Source organism: Diceros bicornis, chromosome 5 (genome assembly GCF_020826845.1).
Source record: "Diceros bicornis minor isolate mBicDic1 chromosome 5, mDicBic1.mat.cur, whole genome shotgun sequence".
NCBI lineage: Eukaryota > Metazoa > Chordata > Mammalia > Perissodactyla > Rhinocerotidae > Diceros > Diceros bicornis.
Genome location: NC_080744.1, coordinates 17,956,943 through 17,974,368, shown reverse-complemented (window position 1 = coordinate 17,974,368; position 17,426 = coordinate 17,956,943). Strand labels below are relative to the sequence as shown.

At 35.2% G+C, this 17,426-nt stretch overlaps 1 protein-coding gene across 5 annotated transcripts in view; it reads left to right on the top strand.

The window, feature by feature from the left end:
* G2E3 (G2/M-phase specific E3 ubiquitin protein ligase) overlaps nucleotides 1–17,426 on the top strand; it is a 50,804-nt gene that overhangs the window by 18,886 nt on the left and 14,492 nt on the right. For all 5 annotated transcript variants that reach the window (XM_058540786.1, XM_058540790.1, XM_058540789.1 and 2 more), the window contains 8 exons: nucleotides 244–341; nucleotides 2,760–2,861; nucleotides 5,845–5,969; nucleotides 7,449–7,614; nucleotides 11,386–11,492; nucleotides 12,159–12,275; nucleotides 15,875–15,999; nucleotides 16,106–16,238. In XM_058540786.1, the coding sequence (XP_058396769.1) occupies nucleotides 244–341; nucleotides 2,760–2,861; nucleotides 5,845–5,969; nucleotides 7,449–7,614; nucleotides 11,386–11,492; nucleotides 12,159–12,275; nucleotides 15,875–15,999; nucleotides 16,106–16,238 (973 nt within the window). The remainder of the gene's footprint in view (nucleotides 1–243; nucleotides 342–2,759; nucleotides 2,862–5,844; nucleotides 5,970–7,448; nucleotides 7,615–11,385; nucleotides 11,493–12,158; nucleotides 12,276–15,874; nucleotides 16,000–16,105; nucleotides 16,239–17,426) is intronic.

Here is a 17,426-nt window from a genome sequence, read left to right as displayed (position 1 = left end):
CCTACAAGTTGCCATTTTAATGACATAGTGGAATTCATCATTAAAGATTAATGAAAAAAATTTCAAGTCACATTATTGTTTTAGAAGTAGATATTGGAAATTCTAAGTTACTGATAAACAATACAATGTGATTTGCTCTCAGAAAGAATTGAATACATCAATTGAGAGAAGCGCCGATTCCATAGGTTCTTTTTGAAAAATTAAAAAAATTTTTTTGTATCTATTTACTTTTTTCACTGTTAGCTTGTGTTTTCTGTCGGAAAAATGATGACTGTCCTAATAAATATGGAGAAAAGAAAACTAATGAGAAATGGAATCTCACTGTACATTACTATTGTTTGGTGAGTATAATTTATAATTAAATCCTAGAAATTTGATATTCTTCTAAAGAAGAGAATTAGATCCTGATGGCTGGTTTCTGAGAATTGGATAAGTCATTTAACTTCTCTGGATCTCATTTTGCCTATATGTAAAAATAAGATTTTTTATTTATCAAATTCTAAGATTCTGAAATTATTTGGTATGTATAAAGACCTGTCATCATTACCTGTTTATTTTTGTCTAACCCTTTAGGGCCTGAGTGAAAAAAAGGAGAAAATGGTTAGATCTCCAGGGGAGTTTGTTCTTATTACCACTTTCTTGTTTCCATTGTTGCTAGTGATAAATCTCAGAAAAGGCTAGTTTGAAGGTTCAGGGAGTAGAAGAAAAGTATTTTATTTCACAGAGAACCTGGAAAGAAAAGTTCTGACTAAAGACAAATATTTGTGGGAAAGGGAATAGACTAATATGGGTCGCTCAGAAGATAGAAGAAGTGATTTTAGACTGAGAATTAGTCTCTCTTTTGTTCCCCCTTAACTCCACCAACTTCTCACATCACTGAATCTGTGCCCTAAGGCATCAGTGGCACCATCACGGCGTTAGCATGCCAAGGTTGCATTAGTACACACACACAATATTTCTTGATATTCTCTTAGTTACATAGTACCGCTTAACGAATTATCCTGAAATTTAGCAGCTTAAACAACATTCATTATCTCAAACAGTTTCTGAAGGTCAGGAATCTGGTATTGGCTGAGCTGGGTTGTTCTGGCTCAGGGTCTCATGTGGTAGCAATTGAGATGTTAGCTAGGGTTCAGTCATCTGAAGGCTTGACTGGGTTTGGAGGATCCACCTCTGATGGCTCATTCACATGGCTTTTGGCCTCAGTTCCTCCTACCTGTTGGCAGGAGGCCTCATTCGTTACTTCCTGTACACCTCTGTAAGGCTGCTCACAGCATGGCATCTGGCTTCTCCCAGAGCAAATGATGAAACAGAGAGCGAGAAACCAAGACGGAACCATATGACCTAGTTTTCACAGTCACATACCAGTGTCACTTTTGCTTTATTCTGTTTGTTAGAAGTGAGTTATTAAGTCTAGCCCACACTCCAGGGGAAGGGAATTAGGCCCCACCTCTTAAAGAAGGAGTATCAACAAATTTGTGGACATATTTTTATACCCACCACAGCATCCATGTTAAAACTCTTTAGATAGCTTCATTGAGAAGCCATCTAACATATTCCTTGGTGGTTCTCTAAGACTACAGTTTTATGTCTCAGGTACCCTGTGGGTTAAATAGACTTATAGACTGGTCTAGGAACCAAATTACTTTGTACCAAGACTTAAGGGAACATGAAGTTAGCATTCTATATTTGTAAGTTGGAATCTGTTATATTTTGCATCACAAAAAAAAAAACCTTTTCATTTTTTTAAGTTTATTTTACTTTTTATGCAGTAGAATTAGGAGAGCTATTTTATTAGTCCGTGGGTTATTTTTTCATAACTAATTCTTAAGTAATATATATCACTTTTGGTCTTCTTTAGGATGTGTTATACTGATTAAAATAAGCGTCTTCTCTAATCACAAATTGGAAGTATTTTTGAATTATTTAATATATTTAAGCTGATCATATCAAAATTTCCCTTATATTGTCTTATTTTATTAGTGAGTATAATAATTTGAAAACATACTGACCCTAGGCTCAGCACTTAAAAGATTCTATTTCATTGTGAACAGGAAAGTATAGTAATGTTACAGATGGTAATGGAATGTTAGAGCTGAAAGAGACTTAGACACAATCTAGCCCAGTGTTATTATTTTTGTGTTTAAGGTCAGAGACATTAAATTACTTGCCTAGGGTTCCAGAAACTTGGACACAGAGCCTGGTTTGCAAGTCATGATTTCTTACTCACAATTCTGTGCTTTTTCTTGATTCATGCACTCTTAACATATGTAAATTGAAGTTAAAATCAAATTTTAAAAAATTTAAACATTTATGTTAACTGCAATTTAATGTTTCCCTGTAAAAATGCCTTTTATGATTCAGAATCCAGCTAGATTTAAAGGTAGCCTGAAATATCACCGATAATGTGAATTATCTCTATTGTATTTACTGTTTTGCACCTTTCAGTGTTTACCACTTTTTTTTTCTAAAACTTAATTATAGGTGTTTTTTGTTTTCCTGCCTTCCTTTTTCTGTTATTTCCTGGAATACTTTCAGAAACCAGTTTGGTTATATGAACTGTTAATGCACAGTGTCTTCCAAATCAAAGAATATGAGTAGCCTCTTACTCTGACCATGAAAAATAACTATTGTAGATAAAAGGTGCTTGAAATCTAAATTATTTTATGTTCATTTTTTATTGGAATATTATAGATATGTAGTTTTTATTCCAAACTAGTTTCTTAGAGTTTATTTTCTAATTGAGAATATATTCATAGTTGATGTCAAGTGGAATTTGGCAGAGAGGTAAAGAAGAAGAAGGAGTTTATGGTTTTCTAATAGAAGACATCAGGAAAGAAGTGAATAGGGCTTCTAAACTGGTAAGTAAATTATTTTACTCATTACACTAAATGCCATAAATATTGTCAATACTAGGGACGCCTTTTTCCATCAGTTTCTCTACTAGAAATTTATGACTGATTCTGTGTTCCAATGCTTATTTTTGTCAAATACAATAAATTTTAGAAGAACATTTTGTATTTTTGCAAATGAAAGAGTTTAACTGACCCTGGATAATATATGTGACAATACTGATTTTACTTCCTTATGTTATTCCAACCTATCCATGATTTCACTCACTTTTACCATCAGAATTACGACCATACTTCCACTCTGCTGTTCTTCAAACCTTCAATCCTGAGTCAACCTAACTGTTCACTTTTCATTCTTATATGGGTTGGAATGATGGGTTGAAGTGGATATTACACAACTATACAGACCAGTAAATTATGATCTCCACACCCCTTATGGCCCTTCTGTGGCATCGTGTGCTTGTGTTCAGTGCCTTCTCCTTGTTCTCCAAGATAAGTACAGGCCTACCTAGTTTTATTGCATTTCGCTTTATTGCACTTCACAAATACAGTGTTTTTTTACAAACTGAGTGTTTGTGGCAACCCTGCGTTGAGCAAGTCTATCGGTGCCATTTTTCCAACAGCATTTGCATTTTTTAGCAATAAGGTATTTTTTAATTAAGGTGTGTACATTGTTTTTTTAGACATAATGCTATTGCACAGTTAATAGACTACGCTATCGTCTAAATATAACGTTTATGTGCACTGGGAAACCAAAAATTTGTGTGAATCGTTTTATTGCAATATTTGCTTTATTGTGGTGGTCTGGAACTGAACCCACACTATCTCCGAGGTATACCTGTATTCTAAACTTTAACCCCTCATTCATTCAATGATAATTTGTGAATCTTCTGTGTGATAGCTACTATATTATGTGCCAGGAAAGGACTGTGGGTCTCCATGTGGTATAGAGTTAGAGAATAAGAAGGTTGGAAGCATAGGAGTTCTGTTCAGAGAATTTGATACTGGAATTGATGATTTCCATGGTGGAGCAGTTTTGGGTGATGATAGGATTCATCATTACACAAGAGTGGACACGAAGGGCATTGACACAGTATAGTTTAGGAAGTCCAAGAAAGGTTGTTTCATCAATGCAGAAGTTGTTTAGAATGATAGCAAGAATTAAAATACAGAGAAAGGTGCCAAAGTCTGGAGGAGGGGTGGTGACCGGGAAGTTAGCAGGTGGCAGAGGGTAAATGTCCTTAGGCTCAAAGGACCAGATTTTTTAAAGTATGAAGATAGAGTGCTGACCTACAGTCTACGACAGAAAAGTAAAATAATGTTCTATTTGTCCACCTTCCTGTCTCTGTCCGTATCCCACTCCCACCCCTTGCCGAGTCTGGAAATTAAGGAAGATGGGAAAATAAGCAGCTTCATCAAGCAATTCTCTAAGGGAAGCATGTAGAGACCTTTATTTTAGTTGAGGCAAAGAAATGGAGGCAGTTATCTTTGAAGATGTTGAGGATGCAGGACTGGATGGTAAAATAGAGGCTCTGGGGCACAAGGGAAAACCTTGGGAGAAAGGTTAGCTGTAGCATTTATCTAAGGGCCATGTGACAGTGTTAGTATCAAAATTCCTCCACCTCCTAATGATGGTGAACTTGTGAAAGATGGCTTCTAAAGGTCCCCTTATGGTTTGGAAATACCTGTTTTCTTAAAACATCTGAATCTTTTCTGAGTATATTATGAACCTTTGAGAGTATCTTGATCCTGAAGAGGTATCTCCATTTTTGACCTTAAACTAGAATTCCATATGTCAGTGGGAGACCCTCCTGTTGACAAGGTGTTCTCTCTAACGGGGTGGTGCTTTAGGAGTCAGCAGTAAGACTGTATAATCCCTCCATCAGTGACTATTATAGTGGCCATCTCAAGGGTTCCAAGATGTTTTAAGTACTGTTCTGTATTTTAGTAATGATTGGTTCATCTAATAGTCTTTCTGTTTATATACCACTGTTATATTTCAGTTAGTGGCAGTGGTGTTGTATTTGTTTCCTAGGGCTGCCGTAATAAATTACCACAAACTGGGTCACTTAAAACAAATTTATTCTCTCTCAATTCTGGAGACCAGAAGTTTCAATTCAGGCTGTCAGAAGGATTGATTCCTTCTGGGAGCTCTCAGGGAGAATTCATTCCATGCTTCTCCCCGAGCTTCTGGTAGCTGCTGGCAACCTTTGGCATTCCTTGGTTTGTGGCAGCATAACTCCAGTCATTGCTTCCTTTTTCACATGGCCTTCCCGTCTGCCTTTTTCACATGGCCTTCCCATCTGTGTGTCTGTGTCTTGAATCTCCCTCTCCTTTCACTTACAAAGGACATCAGTCATTTGATTTAGAGACCACCCCAAATCCAGGATGATCTCGTCTTGAGATCTTTAACTTACTTATATCTACAAAGATCTGATTTCCAAATAAGATCACATTCATAGGAATTCAGGAATTAGGACTTGAACATATCTTTTTGAGCATCACTATTTAACCTAGTTTGGGTATCTAACACTTTTTCATTTGTTTAGGATAGAGTGATCCTAGCCAATTTTTTACAGATCGATTTTTAGTATAGTTTTGCTGTTCTCCTTGGTGAATATTTCCTAATTTATGTGTTTTCTATTGAGATTTGAATGAGACTTTCATGTATACCCATTATGTTTACAAACCCTTCAGTTTAAAATATTTTAGCAGGTAAGAAGGAAAAGAAACTTATCAGTCTCATCCACATGTTAGGTTACAGATGTTTCCTTTATCAGAAATTGTTATAGGGGTGAATCTTTAGTGTCTTTAGATTGTTTCTGGGTAGAACCGTTTTTTCAGGAAATTTCTTTAATATACCATCATCACAGCTGTTGTATGATGAAAATAATTTTCAGACTCCCCACAAGGAATATTCATTTGTACCTTGGTCATATTTTATACTCAATTTTTTGTATGTAGTGACCCCTATTTTCATATTTTCTTTTAGAAATGCTGTGTTTGCAAGAAAACTGGTGCTTCAATTGGATGTGTTGCACCTCGATGTAAACGAAGTTATCATTTCCCATGTGGACTTCAGAGAGAATGTATTTTCCAATTCACTGGCAATTTTGCGTGAGTTAATTAACTATTGAATATGAAAGATGAGTGTTAAAGAAAATTGGAAAATGGATATGGCTATCTCAGTGATATAATACCTTTGTAAAATTTCTTTTCAAAGCTGCACTGAGTTTATACATATACATTATATATATATATAATTTCTCCCCTCCTTTTTTATGGAATCATTTCTGTCTGCAGAGTCTTGAGAATTGCCATGTCTGGAATGGGCTTAATGATTAGTATTCACCTTCAGCTTTCAGCTCTAGAATATAATATGGAACTGTTAATTTATTCATATTCAGTGAAAATTTCCACCTTACGAAATTCTAGATTTTTGTGTCACTCTTTAGATTTAATAGTCCACTTTTCTTTCACAGGGCCATATATATTTCTCATTGAGTAAATTGAAGGCATGTAAGTTGGTGGAGTCCAAAAAATAAATAGTATGCCCTAGGATACCCCTGAAAATATTTACTTCTCAAGTCCAGCTTTAAACATCAAGATTTTATGAATTTTGGTATCGTAGTCCCCCCTTATCCATAAGGGATACATTACAAGACCCCTGGTGGATGCCTGAAACCGTGGATAGTACCAAACCCTAGATATACTATGTTTTTTCCTATATATATATACCTATGATAAAGTTTAATTTATGATTTAGGCACAGTAATAGATTAACAACAATAACTTATAATAAAAAAGAACAATTATAACAATATACTGTAATAAAAGTTATATGAATGTGGTCTCTCTCTCAAAATATCTTATTGTACTTTAATTACCCTTCTTCTTCTTGTGATGATGTGAGATAATAAAATGCTTACATGATGAGATGAAGTGAGGTGAATGATGTAGGCAGTGTGATATAGTGTTAGGCTGCTATTGACCTTCTGACCATATGTCAGAAGGGGGTTTATCTGCTTTAAGATCACAGTTGACCGTGGGTAACTGAAACCGTGGAAAGCAAAACTGTGGGTAAGGGGAGGGTCTACTGTATTTGGTATCAGGAATGTTCTATTTATTTTAGTCTTTGTGTTCTTGAACTATTTAATGGATTGTTAGCATGCACAAAAATGAAAGTTTAGAAATACAAAAGAAATTTAGTGGATTAGAAGTAAGTTATTATTTGTATTTTATTTGTTACATGATTAAAATATTTATTTTTAAGTTCTTTCTTTAATTTTATACAGTGTTGAGTACAATGGTGTATATACTCTGTTGCTAACAATATTACATAGGATTCTCAACGTAATATTAGTTACTGAAATTCTGTAAAGTAAGTCTCATCACCAAAAGTTCACATTTTGCAAGTCCAGCTCTCCTTGATCATAGATTGTAAGACTGATTTATAATGCCAAGGTTCCAGTCTATAGTAGGTTAATTATGAAAGAGATACAAATGAATTTTCTCTTACAAATGTGAATTGTAATGCTAGTCTATTTGTGCTTTGTCATTTATTAGATGTTGTTTTTAAATAATTTGCCTTTTTAGATCGTTTTGTTGGAACCATCGACCTGTTCAAATAATTACATCTAGTAATTATAAAGACTCTTTACCATGCACCATTTGCCTGGAATTTATTGAGCCTGTTCCAACGTATAGCATATTACGAAGTCCTTGTTGTAAGAATGCTTGGTTTCATAGAGACTGTTTACAGGTAAGAGGTTTTGTAAGCTTTTTCTAATATGAAGTTTGTTGCTTGCTGATTTGAAATTTTATTTATTTATTTTTGCTGAGGAAGATTCGCCCTGAGCTAACATCTGTTGTCAATCTTACTCTTTTTGCTTGAGGAAGCAACATCTGTGCCAGTCTTCCTCTATTTTATATGTGGGTCACCGCCCACGAGTGGTATAAGTCTGTACCCGGGAGCCGAACCCGGGCTGCCAAAGTGGAGTGCACCAAACCTAACCACTAGGCAACGGGGCCGGCCCCTGATTTGAATTTTAAATTGGGAAGAATTGACGTGTATATTTTAGCTCTTACTACTTGTAACTTTTTAAAACAGCTTTATTGAAGCATACTTTACATATAACGTTCACCATGTTGAAGTGTACAATTAATATTTTAATAAATACTTTAGATACTAACTTTTAATATATAGTCACACTTAAAAAATTTTGTTGGTTTTATCTAAGGATTTTGTTTGTATTTCACAATGAATAAAACACAGATTTTAATTCCCAAGTTCATTTACATATTTAAGCTTAGAAAACCAAGATATGTGAGATGATAATTTAACTGTAAGCTAAGGTATTTAAATGTTAACAAGCTTTTTTTTTTTAACTACAGTAAACACTTTATCATAACTTCTTGACAGGGAAGTGATTACTGTCTAATGAATTAAAAGTATTAGTTCTTTGAGAGCCACCTTGTATGTCAAATCTGATGGCAAGTTTTCAAGTAAATGAAATATAAAACACATGAAGTTAAACAATATTTAATATTTCTTTGATTCAGAAGGTACTTGAAAATTTTTTAAAGATCCCGGTTATTGATAACATCACGTGTAGTATACATGTGTGAAAGTTCCAACTGATAGGCAGTTGTCATTAATAGGATGCCAAAGTAACAAAGGATTTATTTAAGTTTAATACTGGTTTGTAAAACCTGGCTTTTATTATTTTTTAGTAAAATGAAATGTTATTATTGATTACAAATTATCCAGAAAAATATGTTTTAAAGTTAGGAAATGTTGTAAATCCTCTTATATTTCAATAAAGTCATAAAAGTACTAACAATAGTCAAAGTAGTAAAGCTTGATTACTTTCTGTTCTTTTGTGTGAGCCTTGAACTTTTATATTTAGGATTAGTCAGTTAAAATGGCAGGATGGAGCCTTTGTTGTTGGGTAAATGTTAGAAATTCTGTTAATTCTTATAAAGAAGTCTTTGTAAAAGGATCCGGAGAGTGCAATTCGTAAACATCATGAAGTGTTATCTTTACCTATTGAGGAAGAAGTTCACATTATATGAGAATCTTAAAAAAGTAATTTATCTAAATTAAGCATTTGTATTTGAATAAATGTAATTGCTACCAAATGTATCATATTGTTAATTTTATAACAAGTATATTTTTTTCAAGATGAATAAGATTTGCCTCATTTATGTGTTAATAATGAAACAGAGAGGTTCTCAAACTTGACCTAGTATTCATAGGGCTTTTTGTGAACACTCTGAAAATATCAAGTTTCTAATTCAGTCATTAAAAAGTAGAAATAATATTTCTAACAAAAATGTAGGTCTGCTTTATGCAAATAACATATAAAATCACAGCCACATGGACACCTATGGTACAAATATTAATAAGCAGTTGTTATATGATTAGAACACACCAAGACGAAGCTAATTCTTGAGTCATGTTCTCTAAAGGAGCTTCAGTGGCTTTTCCACTCAGGTACTAGAGTCTTAACTGAAATAGTAAATGGAGTCTACGCTGTCTGGATAGCTGTAACAATACTTGAAGAAATTTTTTTAAATCTCTGAACTTCATTAATATAAGAGTCAAAGGAAGAAAAAACCTATGCAATAGAATGAGAATTGTATGCAGTTAAGCAAATTCATTATTTGTTACTGCTACAAATGCTGTCTATGTTGGGATTTTGTGAGGAGAGACTACAGATTAATATCAATGAAACTGATGGAAACTTCACTCTGTGTATGTAGAGAATTGTCACTATTCTTGTTCAGGTTGGATTTCTCCATCGTTGCTATAAGTCTTGTTGGTAACTTCCATATGTCCTATGTTGTTTTTTTCCCTCTATTCTAGACCCTTCCTTGTATCATATCCTGTATTCACTAAGATCTTGGTATCGGGGTACAAATGCGTGAAGATCCTTTAGGTTCAGGGGTTTCAATAACTTGTTGCTTCCCTTGCATGTGCTATGTGTATATGCCCTTGCTAGTTGTTTTGAACCTGGATTCCTCTTTATTCATTCTTCACCATCCACAAATCATTCCCCAAGTCTGTCAGGTCTATCTAACCAATATTTTGTGGGTATCCTTTTTTGTTACTACCCTGTGCTTTAAACCCTACGTGATTTAACTTGAAACACTTTTTTCTTTTTTTTTTAACTAGACTTTTGCAGGAGCCTACTAAGCTGGTCTTTCTCCTGCATGCCTTATTCCCTGTCAATTCTTCACACCGTTGGCTTTGATTTACCTGTCTATCCTCATTACTTGGTTCAGTATGGCCGCCATGTAATCCCAAAGTATATTATCATTAGTTCCCTAATCACAGGTGCTCTTTCCACTGAGACTTGATATGTGCTATTCCTTATCCTTGTGATGTCTTTTGTCCTATTTTCCTGGCAAACCCCTATTGCTTCTTCCAAACTTAGCTTTGACCTCACCATACCTGTAATGTTTTTGTCAGCCTCTTATACAGACTTAGATACTTACTCCTCTCTCTTCCATGAAGAGACTTTTTAAAAGACTTTATAAAAACACTTGTACGGGCCAGCCCAGTGGCGCAAGTGGTTAAGTGCGCACGCTCTGCTGCGGCGGCCCGGGGTTCGCCAGTTCGGATCCCGGGCGCGCACCAACGCACCGCTTGGCAAGCCATGCTGTGGCGGCATCCCGTATAAAGTGGAGGAAGATGGGCACGGATGTTAGCCTAGTGTCAGTCTTCCTCAGCAGAAAAAGAGGAGGATTGGCAGTTGTTAGCACAGGGCTGATCTCCTCACCAAAAAAAAAAAAAAAACACTTTTACGCTGTATTATATTGTATACCTGTGTGACTACTCACAAGGATTTCTTGAAGTAGGGTCTAAGTCATTTTATGTTGCTATTTTTGGTACATAGCATATTGTTTAGCACCTATATCGTAGGGGTTACATGTTTGTTAAATGAATGTGTACTACACATTTTTTGGGGGGGGATGGTCTACTCTTTCTAGTAGGCTTATAATTTCCTGTCTCCTTAAGTACCTCTGCCTGCTGCTTCTGTATTTGTTATTTGCTGAAGCAGTGAGAATAGATTTTATACTTTGACCCTCTTAGGAAGAAAACTAACTTAGAGATTGAGTTAAAAACAGAACCAGGGATGCTGTATATGTAACACTTATTTAAACATCCTTCCTAGATGAAGTAACTCAAGATTTTTACTGTGTTATTCACAAAGAGTGATGGACAACACAATATTTGGAGACAGAAATGACATTAGATACCAAAGGTTGAAAAAAATATATGGGTGATAGATGTAAAGCTGAAAACAGGCAATTTATTAGCTTACTTTTTTTTTTGACCATTAGGAAAAAAGATCTCCAAATTTTAGCACTGGGATAACTTAGTTTATCAAAATTTGAGAACTACTAGCATAGAGAATGTTTTCATAATAAATTAAGTGAAAAATAGCACATGTTCTGTTAACTCTATAATTCATAACCTGATAATCTGTTAAATTGTTAACGACAGATTTTCTGTTTTCCACTGTAGGTTCAAGCAATAAATGCAGGAGTGTTTTTCTTTAGGTGCACAATATGCAATAATAGTGATATATTTCAGAAAGAAATGTTGAGAATGGGAATTCATATTCCTGAAAAGTGAGTAACATTTAGTTTTTTAACAAAAAGCTGTTTTAAATGTAGGATTTAATAACAGTAGAATTTATCATTTCTGTCTGATTAAGTGATCGTGGACAAGTAGCCATTTCAAATGGGGAAATGTAAAGCCGTCCCGCCACCTCCCCCTTTTCCTCTCCAGGTTGCTAGTTCTTGAGGGCAGGGACTGTGACTTCAGTGTCTCATTAGTTGATTTATCTCTTAATAAACACCTCAGTTGTTACAATATAAATTGATTGATTTATACACAAGTATAAGAGACTTCCAGATGGTATGTATGAATTATCTAAGAGAACCAAGTTGTGGTTTAAAATGTATGAGAAGAATTTTCTTAATACTTAAAGATGAGGAATCCAGAAATGATACTAAACTTGAAATTAAAAAATTGGAAGTAAAATATTAGGAAAAATTTTAGAAAATTTCTGCTTAATTTTTCATTTAGCGTTTGAAAATTCACTGAGACTAATTATCTGTAGGATAAAATGACACTAATGGATTTATATCTTGAAGAGAATGATTACTTCTAAAAAGAACAAGTTTTATCCTTGTTCCTAAGTATGTGAGAAGTTTTTATTTTTAGATTCATTACCAATCCTTTTATGTAACATTTTAGGTCAAAGTATATTTTATATCCTGCTTCAATTACAGAGACGCATCTTGGGAATTAGAGGAAAATGCTTATCAAGAGCTTCTGCAGCACTATGAGCATTGCGATGTCCGAAGATGTCGTTGCAAAGAAGGGCGAGACTATAATGTGCCTGATAGGTATACCGGGCAGTTTGTTTGTGCTGAGTGTCCTTATTTAAACCTTCAGCTGAGAAAGTAGGTTTTCTAGCTAGTAAAATGTACTGTTGCTCTTGGATGTTTGAAGTTTTAACTTGAGATGAGGTATATTTATTAAATGTATATTTACATCTGTTGACAGAGAAATTACTGCAGTCAGCATAGTTGTACCTTATTTTTGTGGTGTATTTTCATGAGGCTCCATTTTCTAGAGCTATGCTGTCCTATGTGGTAGCCACTAGCCCCATATGGCTACTGAGCACTTGAAATATGGCTATTCTAAATTGAGAGGTGTTGTAAAATACACACCAAAGATTTAGACTATATCTTAGTTTGCTAGGGTTTCCATAACAAAATACCACAAACTGTGTGGCTTAAACAACAGAAATTTGTTTTCTCACCATCCTAGAGGCTAGAAGTCCAAGATAAAGGTATTCGCAGGTTTGATTTCTTCCAAGGCCTCTCTCCTTGGCTTGCATGTGGCTCCCTTCTAGCTGTGTCCTCACATGATTGTCCCTCTGTCTGCATCCTAATCTCCTTTTCTTATAGGGACACCAGTCATAGTGGATTAGGACCTATCCATATGACCTCATTTTATCTTAATTATCTCTTTAAATTATCTTAATTATCTCTTTAATTATCTCATTTATCTTAATTATCTCTTTCAAGGCCCTGAGGTACTGGGTGTTAGGACTTCAACATATGAATTTTGGGGGACACAATTCAGCCCATAGCAGTAAGAAAAAAAGAACTTAATAAAATATCCTGTTAATAATTTTTTATATTAATTACATGTTGAACAAAATGATATTTTGAAAATATTTAAATTCATTTCACCTGTGTCTTTTATCTTCTTAAATCTGGTTATTAGAAAAATGTAAATTACATATGTGATTTGCATTGTATTTCTATTAGATAGCACTGTTCTAGAAGTTAATTTAACTAGATTAATCTAGCAGTGTTTCTTTTGGATCACTATAAAAATGGTTTGGTGTTTGAAATTTATTGATTACTCTTTTGTAATGTCAGTAGATACTGGCTCTAATTTTAATCAACAATCATTTTTGTGCCTTTTATGTACACTATACTGTGTTAGATACTAGAAATCAAGAGTATCTTCATTTTTTAAGATGCAGAATAAAAAGTAACAAATCCAGTTCTGTCAAAATTTATGTAGGAAATTTCAATAAATTTTATCCCTGTTATACAATCTTACTTAACATGGCAAACTGGAGCTTAAAGTGCAGAGCAGAATATTAAGAACCTTGTTTCTCATGGAAAGTGATTGGCTGGATCACCTACTACTTATTTGTGAAGACTCAGCTGAGGTCTTGCCAGCTTTGGAAAGTTTCCCCTGAGCAGCTTTTACCACTCCTGATTCTCCATTCTGGGCTGGGTTTTCGCTTTATCATGCTTGTTACAGTGTAATAAATTTGTCTTTGCCATTAGACTAAAAATTCTTTAATGGCAGAGATCTCATTGAAGATGTTGAGTAATGTGTATTCTTGCCTGTGTTACTTAATCTGGTGACCCTGTTTATTCATTTATAAACACTAATAATACCCCTCTCAAGGGATATGCTGAGGCACAGATGAGATAATGTGTATAAATGAGTTTTGTAAGCAGTAAAGTGCTTTAGAGTTTTAAGAAGCAATACATTCATTGGGCCGGCCCCTTGGCTTAGCGGTTGAGTGTGCGCGCTCCGCTGCTGGCGGCCCGGGTTCGGATCCTGGGCGCGCACCGACGCACCGCTTCTCCGGCCATGCTGAGGCCGCGTCCCACATACAGCAACTAGAAGGATGTGCAGCTATGACATACAACTATCTACTGTGGCTTTGGGGGGAAAAAATAAATAAATAAAATCTTTAAAAAAAAAAAAAAAGAAGCAATACATTCATTAATATTGATATTTGCTAAATTCATTTAGACTGTTTTAATTAACCTATATATATTTGTTGTAGACTACTGGTCACCCAATCAGTAGTTACCAAACTCCCATTTCTGTCTGGCAGCTAGACAGAGGCAAGATTGCTATCCCTTGCCTTTTCTCCTGGGATACAGATACCTGCCATCTGAATGCTTTCTTTCCTAATCTCACTTGCTCTCATCCTAGTGATAGGAAGGCAGTTTTGCTGAAAGACAGCATGGTGTGGTGGTTAGGAGCATGGGTCTGAAGCCAGGTAAACTGGGGTGGAAACCACACTATGAGACTTATGAGCAATGTGAACTTGATTGGGCAAGTTATTTATCCCCTATGCCTTGGTTTCCTCTTCTTTAAAATGGATGTCACGGTGGTTTTCCCTGCCTTTTAAAATTATGAGGATTGGGTGGGCCCTGTGGCTTAGCGGTTAAGTGCGCGCGCTCCGCTGCTGGGGGCCCGGGTTCGGATCCCGGGCGCGCACCGACGCACCGCTTCTCCGGCCATGCTAAGGCCACGTCCCACATACAGCAACTAGAGGGATGTGCAACTATGACATACAACTATCTACTGGGGCTTTGGGGGAAAAAAAGGAGGAGGATTGGCAATAGATGTTAGCTCAGAGCCGGTCTTCCTCAGCAAAAAGAGGAGGATTAGCATGGATGTTAGCTCAGGGCTGGTCTTCCTCACACAAAAAAATAAATAAAATAAAATAAAATTGTGAGGATTAAACTTTTCATGTAAGAATGAAAATTGGGCCTGGTGTATAATAAGCACTCATGTTATCTGTCATCTTTCTTTCTCCTCATCATCAGTTGGCAGAACTATCTGGGGAAGAGGGAGGGACACATACCTACACACCCATATCCACACAGAGGGAGATTTGCCCACACCTACCAGAGGGGAGAGTATCCAGCTACCTCTCTTATCACTCACACATCCACGTAATCACGGAGTATATCCATTTCTATACAGAGAGGGTGTGCTCATAACCATGCAAAGAGGAGGCCCCACACCACAACCTACACCCACACTCGTACAGGAAATGTGAATATGGACGGCACACGTCACACAACACAGTGGGGAAACATGGGCCTGAGGGGTTAGGGGGAATAAATGAGAGAGAATACGAATGTGGGCCAGTTAGTAAGTCTGGATCCTCTTGAGCTGCATATACCTGAAGTGTCTGAGTAAGCTTATGGCAGGAAATAATTTATCACCTTGCATGGGAAAGATAATGTTTTAGGTAAAATGATGAATTTACTGAATGGTTCTTCCAAATTAGGCACACTGACAGAGCAATCTTTCTATGAACAGAGTCATCTCCAAATATAAAAGAAAAATTTTTTTCCTCCTTAATCATATTCTTTCTGATGTTCATATTTTGTGTGTCTGTGCATGTGCCTGTATGTGTTGGGTATTTAGGTTAGGTATTTTAAGTTAGAGAATATTTAGAAGAGGAGGTCACAAACATCATAAATGAAATAAAAAAAAAATACTTTAAGGAAAAGTAATGCAGTTTCAAAGCAGATAATCTATTTTTCCTGCTTTAGTAAAAGGGTCAGTTGTTTGTGTGCAACAGACAGTGAGGCCTGTGGCAGTGGTTGGAATTAGACTAAGTTAATACCAAAATGTAAACATCTGCTTCCCTTTATGTCCTCAGCAAATGGGAAATAAAGCGCTGTCAGTGTTGTGGTTCTAGCGGAACACATTTAGCCTGTTCCTCACTACGATCATGGGAACAAAATTGGGAGTGTTTGGAATGTAGAGGTATTCTCTATAATTCAGGTAATATTTTGTAATTTTGAATAAAGATGTTTTCATTCAAATGCATATTACTAAAAAGTTTCTACCTGTTTTTCTATTATGCTAACGTTGGGATTTAAATCTGCAGGGGAATTCCAAAAAGCCAAAAAACATACGTTACCCAACACTAATAATGTGGGCATAACCGATTGTTTGTTGGAAGAATCATCACCTAAATTACCCAGACAGTCACCTGGAGCCCAGCATAAAGATCTGCTGAGGTGTGTATTTTGAATTGGAGAAAAATATAAAACTATTTTGAGAAAATTACAACAGAAAGTGGCTGTATACACTTAGAATATTAGCTGATCTTACAGAAGTCTGGAAGAATATTTTTCAGACTCTAAGACCCAGCATTTGGTAATGAAATCAATGCAAACAACATTAAAAAAAAGAAAAAGAAACAGGATAGAATAGAATATAAAATATCAGATTGCATTACTAATAGAACGTATATGAAATATTTTTAGTCGTGTACTGAGTCATGATGAAAAATATATTTTTTATTATAGATCATTTTCAAGATAGTTTAAAAAGCACTGATCTAGCAAATGTGCTTAAAATTTTATTTGATTATAGAGTAAGACAGGAAATTAAAATATCAAGCATACCATGTTACTTTGTTAAAAGGAAAGAATCATATTTAATAAGAGATGGTTTACTTTTTAATTTTATAATCATTTGTTTAATATACATTTAGTGTCAAGGTGTAAATGTCAGCTCTTTAGAAAGCTTAAGGCATTCTTACAAGTATTATGTATTAATGCCTAACTTTTTGTAAAACAGCAAAATAAGTAACTTGCAAAATCATTCATAAACATTTAAATAACACTAAAATTACGTCTTCATGCTGTGTCAGGTATTCGTTCAGTTGAAGTTAGTATTTTTAAGTACATGTAGCTTTGCAAAAGGGTTTGTATAGAACGTTGCTTTTAGCCAGTAGGAAAAATAGACAAAAATAACATTAGTAGTTAAGCATGATGAAGTACTTCCTTGTTAAAATAGTATTGTTAAAAGTGAGAGGGAAGAGAGAATTTTTATGAAAATATTTGATAACTAGATTTGTAGATAGAAGTGAATAGTAGATTACTATTCAAAAAGTGAAGAATTGCGGTTTTAAGATACCACTTGTGTTAACTGAAAATTTTTATAATATTTTTATTGTCAAAAAATATTCACATTAGTTTTAAATAATTTTAATATTTAGGTTTCCAAAGATGTTTGATTTCTTGCTCCTGCTTTTTTTTGTGTGTGTGAGGAGATCAGCCCTGTGCTAACATCTGCCAATCCTCCTCTTTTTTTTTTTTTTTTTGGCTGAGGAAGACTGGCCCTGGACTAACATCATGCCCATCTTCCTCCACTTTATATGGGATGCCGCCACAGCATGGCTTGCCAAGTGGTGCGTCGGT